Source organism: Amphibalanus amphitrite, unplaced genomic scaffold, assembly GCF_019059575.1.
Source record: "Amphibalanus amphitrite isolate SeventyFive unplaced genomic scaffold, NRLGWU_Aamphi_draft 000231F_arrow, whole genome shotgun sequence".
NCBI classification, from domain to species: Eukaryota; Metazoa; Arthropoda; class Thecostraca; order Balanomorpha; family Balanidae; genus Amphibalanus; species Amphibalanus amphitrite.
In genome coordinates, this window is record NW_024881726.1 from 68,402 (window position 1) to 85,631 (window position 17,230).

Consider the following 17,230-nt stretch of genomic DNA (forward strand, 5'->3'; position numbering starts at 1 on the left):
TCCTCTCGTCAATCCGCATTGAATCATAACTATAACTATACCTATATATATATATATATATATATATATATATATATATATATATATATATATATATATATATATATATATATATATATATATATATATATATATATATATATATAGATAGATAGATAGATATAGATATATAATATATATATATATATATATATATATATATATATATATATATATATATATATATATATATATATATATATATATATATATATATATATATATAATATATATATATATATATATATATATATATATATATATATATATATATATATATATATATATATATATGCATTTCAGATTAAAATTCACAGCAGTTTGAGCGTTGTTGACTTTCTTATGAAGGTTCTCGATTCGTCGGATTAGCTGTCTTGTTTCACTATTATGTTCAAAAAGGATGTTGGAGAATGATTCTCTATTATAGGTATACGACGTTTCGTTCGGACATCGAACATCAACAGGTGATAAATTCAGGCGAACATAGGTATACACAAGAATGGGATAAATAATACTATAAATGCTCCTGTTGTGCTCCTGTAGTGCTCCTGTTGAACGCAGCGTGGAACATTGCATTTAACTAGTGGAGTGTAAGATGATTTCACCGTGCCGATAGCGACTAATGTGCATCATTTACGATTATGCGAATCATTTATAGTATTATTTATCCCATTCTTGTGTATATGTTCGCCTGAATTTATCACCTGATGATGTTCGATGTCCGAACGAAACGTCGTATATAATAGAGAATCATTCTCCAACATCCTTTTTGAACATAATAGTGAAACAAGACAGCTAATCCGACGAATCGAGAACCTTCATAAGAAAGTCAACAACGCTCAAACTGCTGTTAATTTTAATCTCAAATGCATTACAGAGAACCTGCTTCCCAAGTATAGAGAGAGAGAGAGAGAGAGAGAGAGAGAGAGAGAGAGAGAGAGAGAGAGAGAGAGAGAGAGAGAGAGAGAGAGAGAGAGAGAGAGAGAGAGAGAGAGAGAGAGAGAGAGAGAGAGAGAGAGAGAGAGAGAGAGAGAGAGAGAGAGAGAGAGAGAGAGAGAGAGAGAGAGAGAGAGAGAGAGAGAGAGAGAGAGAGAGAGAGAGAGAGAGAGAGAGAGAGAGAGAGAGAGAGAGAGAGACAGAGAGACAGAGAGAGAGACAGAGAGACAGAGAGACAGAGAGACAGAGAGACAGAGAGACAGAGAGACAGAGAGACAGAGAGACAGAGAGACAGAGAGACAGAGAGACAGAGAGACAGAGAGACAGAGAGAGAGAGAGAATAAATGCCTTTTAGTGGTTGCAGTGAATTAGTAGGCTATGTCAAATTATTGCTGTGTTTTAGAGGACATTTTGACAGAATTGACGGTTCTGGCGCAGATGTTTCAAACAAAAAGTTTTGAAAAACAGTGCAAGTGATAAATTCCGTAATCCTTTGATATTATTTGTGAGTATAGGTGCGCGCTGCGGTTAGGTTGTAGGTTTTGTGTAGGTTTGTTGGGTTTAGGTTGTAGGTTGTAGGTTGGTAGGTGTAGGCAAGGCTATATAAACCTAAACCTACGGGTGCCGGTTGTAGGTAAGTGATATAGGGCCTTGGGTAAGTAGGTAAGGTTGGGTCAGGTTTGATTATGTTATTTCCTTTTATATGCGAGACATGTATCATTTTTGGATTCAGGATGTCAAATTATGTAATATTGTGAAAAATTATCCTAGAAATCTTGGACTTTATCTTGACATTTACTGAAAAATTTAGCAATTTTTTCACAGGTTCAGGTTCTACCAATGACCCACAAATAGAGCAAGAGACTTCCTAGAACTATTTCATTGACTTTGACATTTATCAGGGTCATACTGATACTATTTACTGGAATATTTGCCAGCTGGCACATGTGATGGCGCTGGCGTTTTAAATTAATGCTAGATATAAACAACTAAATATGTACCTATCTTATCTATTAATTTTTCTGTGCCACTTAACATGTTCATGTCTATCTACTACAGTGGTTATATGAATAAATGATATGGCTATCGTACATCGTTTTATCCAGTTGTTAGTAAGGCCCACTGTTATCGTACATGTGTGGACGGCCACTTAACACCACGACCACTTGGCATATCAATCACCACATTCTCCTGTGCCAATATCATTCTGTGAATTTTAACCAGAACTGTGAACCTTTCAGCAGATGACCTTCACACCAGAAAGATGAATGAAAAGTTAAAAGTGATTGTTGAGGAACTTGGCAAAGATCCATTCAACAAGAAGTACAATGTTATAAGTTTTGATGCCCTTGGATCAGAGCAGCTTCTCCAGGTCTGTACCTGCACAGGGCTGTAGCTTGACATGAAACATTATTTTCCATGCTTTATTCATCATGTGTATATGCCTGCCTAAATGATTTATATAGTTGCTATGCCAGAAACTAGGAAGCACATCTTTCACTAAACTCTGAAGAGCATCTGTATTTTATAAGGCAGAGGCTATGTGCTATTGGTCTCAAAATAAGGATTCTGAAGACCAGTAGTTGGGTTGTGGTGAGTGCCCCTTTGTGGTCACTCGAGTGACTCAGGGTGCTCTATAGGGTGTCAGAAAATTATTTGCCTCTCGTTCATTCAGCTATAATCCCACGGTGCGCTTTAAAAACTGTTGAAAATTTGCTAAGATCGTGCCTCAGGCTATCCACAGCTGTTCATTAGCCACATGACCTAACCCGGTCACCTGACCTTGACACTTGCGAGGCGCCAGGGGCCAGTGTTTGGCAGGCATAACTTACACCTGAACGTGGTGTCTACTTTGACGAAAGAAACTTTGACAATGTGTCATCCCGCTGAAGTGATGGTGAAGACTGGAATGAAGTAGGAAGTCAAATAAAATCCTCTGTCCTAATCCCAATCATCCCAATCGAAAACCTATGGGGAATCATGAAGGAGGACCTCAGCAAGATTGAACCTGCTCACACAGAAAACAGACTTAAGAGGAACCTGTGAAACATGTGGCTGAACATCAGTGCGGATACTCTGGACATATTGATCTATGGAATGCCAAAGTGGATGAGGGAATGGTTAGGACAGGACAGGGGATAGATCGGTAACGAAACCATGACCCGAGGGCTCTTTTGTTTATTAATAATGGTGGCAAGTTGATGGAGGGGCAAATAATTTCCAGACACCCTGTATGCCCAAGTCTGACAGCTGTGGTGTTGGTCAACATCTAACACTTGTTGGCCAGACAGCTGAGTGCATTCAGACTGCATGGTGATGTGAGTAGGTAATGATGATGAAGAGGCCATGATGTCCTCTTTGATGGCCCTATGTTACTGACCACTTCCTAACTGTTCCACGCCGCAGGCTCTGAATGATGTCTTTGCGGAGATTGACAGTCAGCATGCCATCGACCTACGAGAGGAGCCGCCTGAGGAGACAGTCATGAGGATGCTGGCTTTCCTACGCATCCTCAAATATCAGCCTCAGGCAGACCCGTGAGTGTGCCCTTGCACCGCGGGTGCTGGACTGACTGACTGTGAGTGTATTGCAGACTGTGGATAGACTGTGCCCTGTGAGTGTACCACAGAACCAGTCCTGGACTGACTGTGAGTATACTGGACTGTGGATGGACTGTGCCCTGTGAGTGTACCACAGAACCAGTCCGGGACTGACTGGCTGCAAGCTGCGCCTGTGCTGACCGGACAGGGCTCTGACTATTGGCGGAAACGGCGATGCAGTGATTTGTGCTGATTTCCATTCCGTTGGCTTCCGGCTGCGTTTGACCATAGTAAACGGCGCTCGGTGCCCCTCAGGAGCTCATTCCGCCAGGGACTGGTGTCAGGTGAGAAGTACATCATCTACCCGATCTTGGAATGGTGTCTTCTGAAACTGCCCGACCTGAAGAAGCGAGCCTACTTGGCGCGATACTTGGTCAAAATCGAGATCCCGGGCGACATCCTCACCGACCCGGAGCTGGACGTTATGTACAGACAGGTACGTACGCACGTCGGCTGGACTTTATGTACAGACAGGTACGTACGCACGTCGGCTGGACGTTATGCACAGACAGGTACGTACGCACGTCGGCTGGACGTTATGTACAGTCCACAGCAGAAGTAATGTGTGGTTTCACTCATGGGTATGTTCTGCTTCTGAAGCCTAGGAACGATTAGCCAGACTGCAACGAGACTTTAAATGTAGCTTACATGTATCTTCACCCTTGCAGCTACAACTTTATCAGCTATTGACGTCTTCTTTTCAATCAGTCCGCATTTAAAAATCGTCGGTCAAAGCCATCCGTTGAGATTGTTAAAACCACACATTACTTTAGCGGTGGGCTGTACAGACAGGTACGTACGCACGGCTGGATGTTATGTACAGACAGGTACGTACGCACGTCGGCTGGACGTTATGTATAGATAGTTACGTACGCACGTCGGCTGGACGTGATGTACAGACAGGTACGCGGTACGCACGTCGGCTGGACGTTATGTTCAGACAGGTACGTATGTACGCACGTCGGCTGGACGTTATCTACAGACAGGTACGTACGCACGTCGGCTGGGCGTTATGTACAGACAGGTACGTACGCACGTCGGCTGGACGGTATGTAACGTGTACAGACAAGTTAAGTAACACTTATTGAGAAATACCCGGAAGAAGATAACGGCCTTTGCCCTTTTTAGCCACCAGAGCAGTGATAAGCTAATTCAACCTCTTTTCACCTGTTTGTGGACGGACTGCTGGATGCCATCATAGCACGGCTGCCGGTCCCTCGGTCTCGCTCACACTCCTCGGCCTACCCCAGTGCGAGGTGGGTCGCTCACTGTGGCACCTGGTCTCCCCGCAGTACGAGGACCTTATCGAGGAGTTTAAGGCCACTCACAAGGAGTACGAGGCACTGCGCAACTCCGTATTTCAAACCGCCGAACTCCGCAAGGACATCGCCGCAATGGAAGAGGAACGCGAGATCGTCACGAAAAAAATCGAACGGCTAAAAAATAAGGTAACACAGTTCACACTGGGTAGCCGGACTTTTTTTGATATTTAAGTGTTGGCCAGAGATGGTTCCGATCGTTGTTCGCATATTTTTAAGTATATTTCGCTTTGTTCTGTGGAATATTTCTTTTTAATATATATATATATATATATATATATATATATATATATATATATATATATATATATATATATATATATATATCCTACGCAAAATTTGAGTCTATCTTGAGTATACTCGATACGAGAATAACCGTCAATGTTTATTGATGAGTGTCTCGCCGTCTGGCCTCTGAGGCCTCTGGCGACTGGTGACACCCGGTGCCCCTCTGGTGACGCCCGGTGCCCCTGTGGTGACGCCCGGTGCCCCTGTGATAACGCCCGGTGCCTCTCTGGTGACGCACGGTGCCCCTGTGGTGACGCACGATGCCCCTGTGGTGACGCCCGGTGCCCCTGTGGTGACGCCCGGTGCCCCTGTGGTGACGCCCGGTGCCCCTATGGTGACGCCCGGTGCCCCTCTGGTGACGCCCGGTGCCCCTCTGGTGACGCCCGGTGCCCCTGTGGTGACGCCCGGTGCCCCTATGGTGACGCCCGGTGCCCCTCTGGTGACGCCCGGTGCCCCTATGGTGACGCCCGGTGCCCCTGGGGTGACGCCCGGTGCCCCTATGGTGACGCCCGGTGCCCCTCTGGTGACGCCCGGTGCCCCTATGGTGACGCCCGGTGCCCCTGTGGTGACGCCCGGTGCCCCTGTGGTGACGCCCGGTGCCCCTATGGTGACGCCCGGTGCCCCTCTGGTGACGCCCGGTGCCCCTGTGGTGACGCACGGTGCCCCTGTGGTGACGCCCGGTGCCCCTCTGGTGACGCCCGGTGCCCCTATGGTGACGCCCGGTGCCCCTGGGGTGACGCCCGGTGCCCCTATGGTGACGCCCGGTGCCCCTCTGGTGACGCCCGGTGCCCCTATGGTGACGCCCGGTGCCCCTGTGGTGACGCCCGGTGCCCCTGTGGTGACGCCCGGTGCCCCTATGGTGACGCCCGGTGCCCCTCTGGTGACGCCCGGTGCCCCTGTGGTGACGCCCGGTGCCCCTATGGTGACGCCCGGTGCCCCTCTGGTGACGCCCGGTGCCCCTGTGGTGACGCACGGTGCCCCTGTGGTGACGCCCGGTGCCCCTCTGGTGACGCCCGGTGCCCCTGTGGTGACGCCCGGTGCCCCTATGGTGACGCCCGGTGCCCCTCTGGTGACGCCCGGTGCCCCTGTGGTGACGCCCGGTGCCCCTATGGTGACGCCCGGTGCCCCTCTGGTGACGCCCGGTGCCCCTGTGGTGACGCACGGTGCCCCTGTGGTGACGCCCGGTGCCCCTCTGGTGACGCCCGGTGCCCCTGGGGTGACGCCCGGTGCCCCTATGGTGACGCCCGGTGCCCCTCTGGTGACGCCCGGTGCCCCTGTGGTGACGCCCGGTGCCCGACCGGCGGCAGGTGGAGGGACACCCCAACAAGGACGTGCTGCTGGAGTCGGCGCGCCGGCTCCGACTCGAGAAGGACCGCGAACAGGAGCTGGCCAACCAGAAGATCGAGCAGGAGCAGGCGATCGCGCGCGCCGACCAGCGGCTGGCGCGTCTGCAGGGACAGCTGAAGGACCTGCGCTCGGCCAGCATGGGCACCACGCCCGAGGGTGCGTCACGGCGCCTGTCCGGCTCGGCGGGTGCCGGCCGGACAGAGCGGGTGCAAGTCCTCCCGCTCCGTGGTACTGCTGGCTAGGTGCCTTATCATCACTGTGTCATTCTGCCTGTCACCGTTACTTGCCCCATCTTACCGTGTCCCACTGACGTCTGATCGTGTCCCACTGACCGTGTTCCACTGACTGACCGTCTGTCTGACCGTCCGACCACTGGCGGCACTGACTGACTCTATGGCCGTCCATTAGCTCTGATCCAGCGTTTGGAGGAGGACGTCAAGGTGCACAGCTACCTGGCCACAGAGAAGATGCCCAAGGAGTTGGAGGTGAAGAAGAAGCAGGTGGCCAACCTGGAGAAAGTGGCCAACGTGCCCGCCCTCACTGCACAGGATCTGGAGAAAATAAAGAAAAAGGTCAGTGGTTCAGAATAGGGTCTAAGCGGACCGAGCAGGCCCGTGGCCTAATGGACGGGAGGGCTGGCCGGCGGCGAGTTACCTAAGTGTGGAACTGTATTTACTCACCCGTCGATTCTAGGGCTCTGATTGGTGACTTTGGTCGGGGGCTGACGCTTATAGCATGACGTCACTCAGGTACTCGGCTGGACCAACGGCGCAGCGCAGGCGCGCCGAGCCAGTCCAGAGGCTCTCAAACTCAATTGTACAGATCCTGTGCATTGAATCGCGAAACTTCGGCGAGTTCGCCTGAGTTTGGAAGCCCCTGCCGGAGAACTGGAGAAGTGCGGTTTATTCGCTGGACAGTGGACAGCTCAGATGGCGATTGACGGTGCCAAAAAGATGATAGGGAGAAAGGAGTTCAGCAGTGAATTATGAGCCTGTGCTGTGCAATGTGCATGGCCGAGTAATTAATTGTTAAATGCTTACTGCTTAGGCTTGGAAGAAATGCAGCGAAGTTTAGCCGAACCAGGGGTATTCTGCCGAGTTACGAGTATGTAAGGCGGAAGGGTCGCAAGTCGTTTGTTTCCATGAATGCACTAATGAAAATGTAAAGCGTAATGTTCAGTTGTTAATTCAGTGTGGTTGGGCATCTGCTCAATCTGTTCCTTCTCTGCATAGTGCATTCGCCACTAATTCATTTCAAGAGGCACTGCTGCGCCGCCTGTTTATTAGTCCGAAACCAGGGTGTCCGAAACATCTGAATTCATTCGCTGTAACTTACAACAATACGAATCGTGCAGTCATGCGCTGGGGGTCCGCCAAGTTTGAGTGTGCTGCAGAATGCAGACTGGGCCGCCGAGAATATAACATTCCCGTCTCCCTGGGCGAACGGCGCATTGGAGCTGAAGGAAACTGCTTCAGTTTTTTTTTTGTGGGGAGGATACCCATGTTTGAAAATTATGTTCGGGAGTGATGAGATGTGGAAAAGGTTTGCTGAATCGAGGGCTGTCGAGAAGATGCAGATTTTCTCATTTGCTAACCGATACAACGCAAAAAGACGCAAATGTTGCACTTTTTCAGGGCTTAACCCGCGCGGGGCTGGGGTCTCCAGCCGAACGCGCGGGGCTGGGGGGGGGGGGTAAATTTTACCCCCCCCCTGTTATCTCCCGAACTAATGGTCCGATTTGGAAAATTCAAACGCCAATCGAAAGCTCTCATCACGAACTACTAAAAACATGTACTTGATTTAAAGTTTGAGGTCAAGGTCAAGGTCAGGTCAAGGGTACAAATTGCAAGTTTCTACAGTATCGGCCTTGCACCGTAGTTGCCGAAGAATGGAGTCATGGACTGAGACTGATCGCCCAAAACGTGTTCTTAGGCTACCAAGACAATATTCGTTGCATACAATATCATTCAGAGGTCAAGGTCAAGGTCAGGTCAGGTCAGGTCAGGTCACCAAAAAACCAAATATAGAAAAGGGCATGTGCGACACATGTTTTATGGGTCATTTTACTCATAGAATTCAATAGGCACACTCAATAAGTGATATGGACCACCTCTGGATGAATTTCAGGTCGAGGTCAGGTCAAGGTCAGGTCAAGTGAGGTCAAATTTTGAAGTTGGTTGTTAAGGCCTAAAAAGGTGTCTATCTGATGCAGTTTTTCACGGCGAATCGAATGGTGCTATTTTTGTTTTCGTACGAGGTCTAGAACTTCCAAAAAAGTCATTTTTCAAAAAATTTGTGTGTCGTGACGTCATAAAATTTTGAATAACTCCCACATTTTTGAACCGATTCTTCTAAAATTTGGTAATTAGGTGCACATAGACCACTTCTGTGACATATATTCCGGTTTCTCGATAGACTCAAAATTTTGGATTTTATAATGATTTTCCCAAAAAAAATCAGTTTTTTGAAAAAATTTAGGCCAAAATCCAAAATTTTCAAAAAACCGAGATAGCCATTTGATAGACAAAGTAAAATTACGTATAACCTTTTTTTGTTACGTCTTGATTCCTTTAAAAATGAAGATGTTAGCGGCGTTTGAACTTTTGCCGTTTTTGAGGCGAAAATGGCGAACATGACGTCACTAAAACGTCAATTTCTCAAAAATTTTCCGACGGATTTCGCTCAAATTTTCCGGGAACGTGTCAAATTGATGTAAGAAAAGGTACTGAAAGTTTGGCGGCGCTGCGCGCCGCCGTTTTTGAGATATCGCAAAAATTCGCGAGGGGGGGTAAAATTTACCCCCCCAGCCCCGCGCGGGTTGAGTCTAATAAAAGATTAGGGACTTCGTGAATCATGCCTTTTGACCGCGACCCAGTTATTTGCCACTGGGTAGGTACTAGGTAGGTACTCATTTGTGAACAGAACGTTCTACCACCACTTGCCAGAAATTCAATGAGCAGACAGCAATTGCTTATCCTTAAACGTTTGAGTGCACCTAACAACCTTTAAAAATAACGTCCTCCCTTTCAATGGTTTGCGCGAAGACACATAGCCATAATCAACCAAGCAATGGCAGAATCCATTGAGCAGCGTGTCAGATGTGCCCCCCAATTCTCAATCCACATAGCATAGCATACACTAAATGTAGGTACACGCACCTACACATTAGGTATTTGAAGGACTTGATAGCTGATACACATGAAAGAAACACAAGGCGCTAAAATTAAACGCAATTAACTAGCTGTAGCAGAAGTTTGGCGTCCGATGCCTCTTCGCCAAGTTAAGACAATGCCAATCTCGACCAGTCTGCCGCCGCGCCGGCACCGGCCGTGGTGTGACGTCATCCGGCCGGCACGTCGACGTACAGTTCCACACTTAGGTAACTCGCTGGCCGGCGCGCTGGCGCAGTGGCTTTGGAGTGCCGAGCCGTTATTAGGTGCTGGAGACGAACTGTGAGTCTCACTTTACTGTATGTTGTGGAACACCAAATAGCTATTTGCTCGAGGCAGCCGGTAGTTTTGGTACATTGCTGCCGCCCTGATGGCTCCAGTTATAGATACGATGCCTGCTTTGTGTGCGCCCGTCGGAGGGTGCGCTGTGCCGCTCGCCGTCTGACACCCCTGTCTCGGCTGGGCAGATCGGCCTGGTGAACAGCGAGGTGGCCCACCTGGTGGAGCAGCGCATGATGGCCTCGGACTCGTCCGACGACAAGCTGGGCATGTTCCGCCAGCAGGCGGCCATCGTGGCCAAGAAGAAGGAGGCCGCCGCCGAGAAGCTGCAGGAGATGCAGCAGCAGCTGCAGCAGATCAAGGACGATCTGGCGGTACGGCGCGGGGGACCGGCGCGGGGCGGGGACCCGCGGGGCTGGGACCTGTGTGACGTACAGAGCCTGTGGCGCCAGTCATACAGTACCGAGCGGGCTTAGCTTACCGTACTGGGCCGTGAGCAGCTGCCAATGGGGACTGCTGGCCTCCGTCAGTATCACTGGGGTCTGGTCTCGTGGCCTGTTGGTTGTGTGGATCGCGCACCTCTGCTCAGAAGAAGCGCACGCCCCTCTGTCCAATATGCCCTCTCTGTGTCCCGGCTGACTGTGGACGCTCCCTCCTCAGGAGAAGCGCGCGCAGCTGGAGGAGCAGGGCGGCGCGGAGGGCACTGTGCGCGGCGACGACTTCAAGCAGTACGTGCACCAGCTGCGCGGGAAGTCGGCCGTCTACAAGAAGAAGCGGCTCGAGGTTGGGGAGCTGCGCGCCGAGTTCGGCGTGCTCAGCCGTACGCTGGAGATCCTGAAGGGCAAGGACGCCATCATCTCCAACATGGTGGTGAGTTTGGCCGCGCGCGCCGCCGAGCGCCGGGCCGTCTGCCACCGGGGACCCCTCCAGTGCAGAGCCGACTCACCGACGAGCGGCGCCAGCAGCGGACTTCTGCTAGAACACTTAACCTTTGCCAGTCCCGGAGTTGTTTCCTTTGGTAGCTGTGGTGCTGTAGGGCGGAATTATATCACTATTGTATAATTCAATGATGCTAATGTCAGCGTCTCCATAAGATAAGAGTGAAAGTCCCGCGGCCTGTCTGACCGAGCCGCCCCGGCAGGCCGAGATAGAGCGAGGGTGGCGGATAGAGCCCCGGGGTGTCTGACGGAGCGGGGGGGGGGGGTCGGATAGAGCGGCCCCCGGCCTGTCTGACCGAGCCGCCCCGGCAGGCCGAGATGGAGCGGGAGCGCGGTGTGACTGGCATCAGCAGCACCCAGGAGCAGCTGGAGCAGGCCTCCGAGAGCAAGGCCAGCCTGGACGAACAGAAGGGCGAGACGCTCAACGACATGTCCGCCATGGTGCTGCGGCTCAACGAGAAAATCGCCCAGCGCAAGGCCAAACTGGCGCCCATCATCAAAGGTGAGCAGCACGCACGGCTGGCGGTGTCCGTCCCGCGGCCAGGGGCTGTCCCGGGGTCTCCGAACCCGACACCAGTCCTTCCGGCTCCCCAGTGTGTTCCCGGACCGATGCTAGCCCTGCATGCCGTCAATGTCCATGCACAGCCGTTTGAATGACCCGATGTGCGCCGTGTCATCTCAATGTGCAGCCGTGTGACTCAGCGTGACACCCGGTGTCATTGTGTCGGTATATGACACCCGGTGTCGGTGTCAGTATATGATACCCGGTGTCGGTGTCGGTATATGACACCCGGTGTCGGTGTCTGTATATGATACCCGGTGTCGGTGTCGGTATATGATACCCGGGTATGACACCCGGTGTCGGTTTTACTCATTGTCGGTGTGTCGGTATGACACCCGGTGTGAGGTTTGTCGGCACATGACACCCGGGTATGACACCCGGTGTCGGTGTGTTGGTATGTCACCCGGTGTCTTGTCCCCGACAGAGCTGCGCGGAATGCGCCAGCAGAGTCAGGAGGTCACCATCGACTACGAGGAGAAAAAGCACGCGTACGACTCGATGGCCGCCGGCCTGGAGAGCAACAACGCTAAACTGGAGTCGGTGAGTGGAGAGGGACAACGCCCAGCTGTGGTCAGTGAGTGGGGAGGGACAGCGCCCAGCTGTGGTCGGTGAGTGGGGAGGGACAACGCCCAGCTGTGGTCGGTGAGTGGGGAGGGACAACGCCCAGCTGTAGTCGGTGAGTGGGGAGGGACAACACCCAGCTGTGGTCGGTGAGTGGGGAGGGACAACGCCCAGCTCTAGTCGGTGAGTGGGGAGGGATAACGCCCAGCTGTGGTCGGTGAGTGGGGAGGGACAACGCCCAGCTGGAGTCGGTGAGTGGGGAGGGACAACGCCCAGCTGGAGTCGGTGAGTGGAGAGGGACAACGCCCAGCTGTTGTCGGTGAGTGGGGAGGGACAACGCCCAGCTGTGGCCGGTGAGTGGGGAGGGATAACGCCCAGCTGTGGTCGGTGAGTGGGGAGGGACAGCGCCCAAACTGGAGTCGGTGAGTGGGGAGGGACAACGCCCAGCTGTGGTCGGTGAGTGGGGAGGGACAACGCCCAAACTGGAGTCGGTGAGTGAGGAGGGACAACGCCCAGCTGTGGTCGGTGAGTGGGGAGGGACAACACCCAGCTCTGGTCGGTGAGTGGGGAGGGACAACGCCCAGCTGTGGCCGGTGAGTGGGGAGGGATAACGCCCAGCTGTGGTCGGTGAGTGGGGAGGGACAGCGCCCAAACTGGAGTCGGTGAGTGGGGAGGGACAACGCCCAGCTGTGGTCGGTGAGTGGGGAGGGACAACGCCCAGCTCTGGTCGGTGAGTGGGGAGGGACAACGCCCAGCTGTGGCCGGTGAGTGGGGAGGGATAACGCCCAGCTGTGGTCGGTGAGTGGGGAGGGACAGCGCCCAAACTGGAGTCGGTGAGTGGGGAGGGATAACGCCCAGCTGTGGTCGGTGAGTGGGGAGGGACAGCGCCCAAACTGGAGTCGGTGAGTGGGGAGGGACAACGCCCAGCTCTGGTCGGTGAGTGGGGAGGGACAACGCCCAGCTGTGGCCGGTGAGTGGGGAGGGATAACGCCCAGCTGTGGTCGGTGAGTGGGGAGGGACAGCGCCCAAACTGGAGTCGGTGAGTGGGGAGGGACAACGCCCAGCTGTGGTCGGTGAGTGGGGAGGGACAACGCCCAAACTGGAGTCGGTGAGTGAGGAGGGACAACGCCCAGCTGTGGTCGGTGAGTGGGGAGGGACAACGCCCAAACTGGAGTCGGTGAGTGGGGAGGGACAACGCCCAGCTGGAGTCGGTGAGTGGAGAGGGACAACGCCCAGCTGTGGTCGGTGAGTGGGGAGGGACAACGCCCAAACTGGAGTCGGTGAGTGGGGAGGGACAACGCCCAGCTGTGGTCGGTGAGTGGGGAGGGACAGCGCCCAGCTGTGGTCGGTGAGTGGGGAGGGACAGCGCCCAGCTGGAGTCGTTGAGTGTCCCGGTGGCAGCAGAGCACGCCATACGCCCGGCATTGACGGCGCGTGCCGAGACCGCTCTTGGTGCCAGCTGACTGCCAAGTCCGGGGAACATAGATGATTCTATGGGAAACTGAGCGTTGTTCTATGCACCTGGGTGCCTCTGACGGAGATTGGGGTGAGTGACTTGTGAACACGGCTTTACAAGTGTTTTTTTTTTATAAATTTAGCTCGAATGTTTGAATGGACGGATTGACAGAGCCGGAGTCCACGCTAAGCAGAGCTTGTTGCGTAGACCCCGACCCCTTCCGTCCGATCGCGCAATTCCGGGTAACGGGAGAATTTAGATGCCAAAGTTTAACGTGCCCTTCAAAGCCGGACACGGCCTGTCCCACTCCACTGACTTCAACTGGCTGCTGCTGCTCCCACCAACCGCAGACCATCCCCGTCAGGAGTCTCAAATATCGAGCGCCGGAGCGTCTCGAACCCGGGCTCTCACTACCGGGAGTCCAATGCTCTACCAACTGAGCTACGGGACAGGCTGTGCACCCGTGTTGGTGCACGGGTTACGAGTGACTGCCCGTCTGCGACTGTGTGCATTTGTCTGTGTGTCTGTCTGCGACTGTGTCTGTATGTTTGTCTGCGACTGTGACTATATCTTTGTGTCCGAGCAGGAGGTTCGCGACATGAAGCGAGAGCTGGCCGAATCCGAGTCGCGAATGCACTGGCTGACGGCACAGCGCGAGATTCTGGAGGCCCAGAAAGCCATGGCCGAGCAGGAGGCTAAGCTGTACACGGACAAGGGCAAGGGCAAGTCGCGCCGCGACCAGCTTCAGGTGGGACTCTGCGGCGGGCACAGCTCGCTGCCGACATATTATCTCCGGCGGGCTGTAAATGGAACAACTTTATCGGGGTGTCGCTTAATTTGGGAGGGAAGGGAGGCACAGTCTGTTAGCTTTTGAGCTGACTCACGAGTCACGAGCCACTAGGACTTTGGCTGAAAACATTTTAACCCACCAATCGTCGCAAGGCGTTCTTGTCATTCATTCATTCATTCATTCATTCAGTCAGTCAGTCAGTCAGTCAGTCAGTCAGTCATTCATTCCCACTAAGCTTTTCATTCGTTTAGGAAACAAGGGAGTGAGTCCAACCTGTAAGGGAATAAGTGAAACCTGAACATCGCAGAAATCATCTGATAGGCGATACACTTCTTGTCATATGCCTATATAGGCACATGACAATTGTCATAGGGGAGACCCGAGAGGTATGGGCCCCCGGAGGGTATCCATGGACTACACCTCACTCCTGAACCATTTTAAAATCCAGTCCATCGAAGCTCGCCTGATTCAAACCGACATGAGGTCCTTGCAGTCTGTCATGCATGACCGCCTGGACTGCCAGCATCTTGTCTCCGTGTTCTCGCTGGCTGTTCCCTCACGACGTACCCGTCACACTGGCATGTTCCATGTGCCGGGCGGGCGAGTGAAATCTGTGCGTAACGGTTTCCTGTCGTGGTTACCGGAAACATGCAACGCACTTTTGAAAAAAGCGCCAGGGACTGATTTCTTTTACTCACTATTTTCTTTTAGAGCTCACTAGGTTTTCAAGTTCGCAAACAGTGAGGGTTCCTACTGTTGTCCATAGCTGGGGCAGCGGTGCTATCTACATATGCTTAAACTACGTTGTCTAGTCATTCATCTTTCATGTTCGTGCATCTTTTATGTGCCCATAATAATGTTATGTGAGCAGCCGTAAGTGGGCCTGGAGCCTGTGGTTGTTTCGTGCGTAATACATAATGTAAACGCGTAATGCGTAATACGTTATGTAAACAAATAAACAAGTATGGGCCATCGCAGTTTTGAAGAAGTGTTCCGTATTTTTCCACATTTGACCACGTAAACTGGTAGCAGCCATTTCGTTATACAACCCACGTTATTTCGAAAATCTTCCTCAATCTTCTTTGGTAATGAGCGATGATAAAGCTTTGCCCTCTTCGAGTAAAATAGGAACATAAAGTAAATTCGTGATTAATGTGAACCAGGCTCGTTTTATTATGTCAGACCATCGCTAACATAAAGTTAAAAGCACGCAAATTAAGACTGGATAGACAATTCGAAGCTTTCTTGCAAGGTTATGAGCTGAAATGCTACGCGCATTCTGGCCTCCTAACCGGGAGGTTCGGACCACTCAAGGTAGATCGCAGCTACGAGTATTGTTCTCAATGTCGACAAAAGAATATGAAACATGCCACCGGCCCATACCTACCTGGCCATGGCCCATGCCTCCCGGTGTATTTTGATGGATCGAAAAAGCGCATGATTTATTAAAAGTTACCTGGAGACAAAGTAGTTGATCCCAGATGCCTAATATCAGGCACACTTTACAGGCGAAAGGCGATATTACGTACACAGTGTGAAAAATCAGATCTAGCCACTGCCCACTGGAAGAAAATTACCATTTCACAAAACCGTCCCATACCTCCCGGGTCTCCCCTGTGCCTATGTTTCACTATTAATAGTGAATAATTGATTTGTACTTGAGGTATGCAAATATACAATTTACACTGATATTCGGAATTTCAGGCTCTGATTGCTGAGCAGGAAAAACAAAGCAAGATACTCAAAGAAGATCACAAGAATCTGAAGGAAACATCGGTTGGCTCGGCAAAGCAGATGCAAATGTGGAAGGATCTATTGAAGTAAGTGTTTAGGAAAGTGAAATTGCAGGTAATTGAAATTAAAAAATCTTAACAAATAGCTATAGCCAGATGATTTTAAAGAACATTCGCCTTGTGCCTTTTTAAACTCCAGGCTTCTTTTGCAGTTGGAATTATCAGACCGAATCCGACCGTGACTGTGGTCTGACGGGGTCCGCCGTCTGTCCTTGTCTGACCGTCTGTCTGTGTATGCTGTCTGACCGTCTGCCCGTGTGTGACCGTCTGTCCGCTGTCTGACCGTCTGACCGTGTGTGACCGTCTGTCCGCTGTCTGACCGTCTGACCGTGTCCGCCACGCAGGCTGGTGGAGATGAAGCGCCAGTGCTGGGACGCGCCCAAACGCCAGGCCTCGGCCGGCAGGTTCCAGAAAGAGTCGGCTGGAGAGCGGCTGGAGCTGTAGGCGGCCGCCCTTGGCCAGCTGCCGGCCCGGCGCACCGCCCCGCGCCGGTCCGCTGAGCCTCCCTGCACCGGGACCGCTATGACCGCCGAGTAACAGCCCGGCGCACGCAGTCTCACCAGCCTCACCAGCACTTATGCCTATGCGATGTCACGGAGCTTTCGTTGTCTGTGGTCTCTAGTCGTTATTTTGTTTATTATATTGCGTTGGTGGAAATAAGATCTGGGATTTATTTCAGTCAGTCTACGCTATCAATCATCACATTGGTGTTTCGGTGCTCTAGCCTGCGAAGAGGTCTGCGAGCACAACTTATTTCTAGTCACTGATTGATCTCGTTTGACTACAATGTTTGTCCTTTAATGTGTTACCATTCTCGAATTTCAGGAACATTTGTGATGTGGGGATGGCCGATGTCATCTCTGTTAAATCCGTCCAATGAATCGTTACCTGATAATACACAAGCACTTGCTGTGAAACCAATATTTCTCTTGCTGTGTTGGATGTTAACCCGTGCCGGGCCGGGGGGGGGGTGTTTGACCCCCCTCCCTGCGTTTTTTCGCAGATATCTCAAAAATGGCGGCGCGGAGCGCCGTCGTTTTTGGCATACCTGTTCATGCATCTTTTCCACACATGTTAAAATTTCAGACCCAGGACTCTCAAGGTCAGAGGTCAGGTCACCAGGTCAGGTCAAGTGACATCACCTCAGAAAAG

At 51.8% G+C, this 17,230-nt stretch overlaps 1 protein-coding gene across 16 annotated transcripts; it reads left to right on the top strand.

Annotated features, from left to right (window-relative positions):
- Positions 1–1,397: 1,397 nt before the first annotated feature.
- LOC122385790 (intraflagellar transport protein 81 homolog) lies at positions 1,398–16,999 on the top strand. Of its 16 annotated transcripts, none has more exons than XM_043374302.1 (14): positions 1,398–1,480; positions 2,217–2,347; positions 3,382–3,512; positions 3,831–4,011; positions 4,868–5,023; positions 6,490–6,685; positions 6,938–7,101; positions 10,167–10,352; positions 10,639–10,848; positions 11,229–11,418; positions 11,903–12,018; positions 14,082–14,243; positions 15,990–16,105; positions 16,423–16,999. In XM_043374302.1, the coding sequence occupies exons 2-14, from the start codon at positions 2,240–2,242 to the stop codon at positions 16,520–16,522; spliced, it is 2,016 nt and encodes a 671-aa protein (XP_043230237.1). In that variant the 5' UTR covers positions 1,398–1,480; positions 2,217–2,239; the 3' UTR covers positions 16,523–16,999. The 16 variants fall into 16 exon arrangements, with proteins under 16 accessions (XP_043230237.1, XP_043230238.1, XP_043230242.1 ...); XM_043374303.1 differs by having other exon boundaries at positions 1,421–1,609; XM_043374307.1 differs by having other exon boundaries at positions 1,421–1,480; positions 2,220–2,347.
- Positions 17,000–17,230: the final 231 nt, after the last annotated feature.

Coding starts and splice junctions, on each gene's coding strand:
- LOC122385790 (XM_043374302.1), top strand. CDS start 2,240: ATGAATGAAAAGTTAAAAGTGATTGTTGAGGAACTTGGCAAAGATCCA. Junction 2,348..3,381: donor GATCAGAGCAGCTTCTCCAG/GTCTGTACCTGC, acceptor TCCACGCCGCAG/GCTCTGAATGATGTCTTTGC. Junction 11,419..11,902: donor ACTGGCGCCCATCATCAAAG/GTGAGCAGCACG, acceptor TGTCCCCGACAG/AGCTGCGCGGAATGCGCCAG.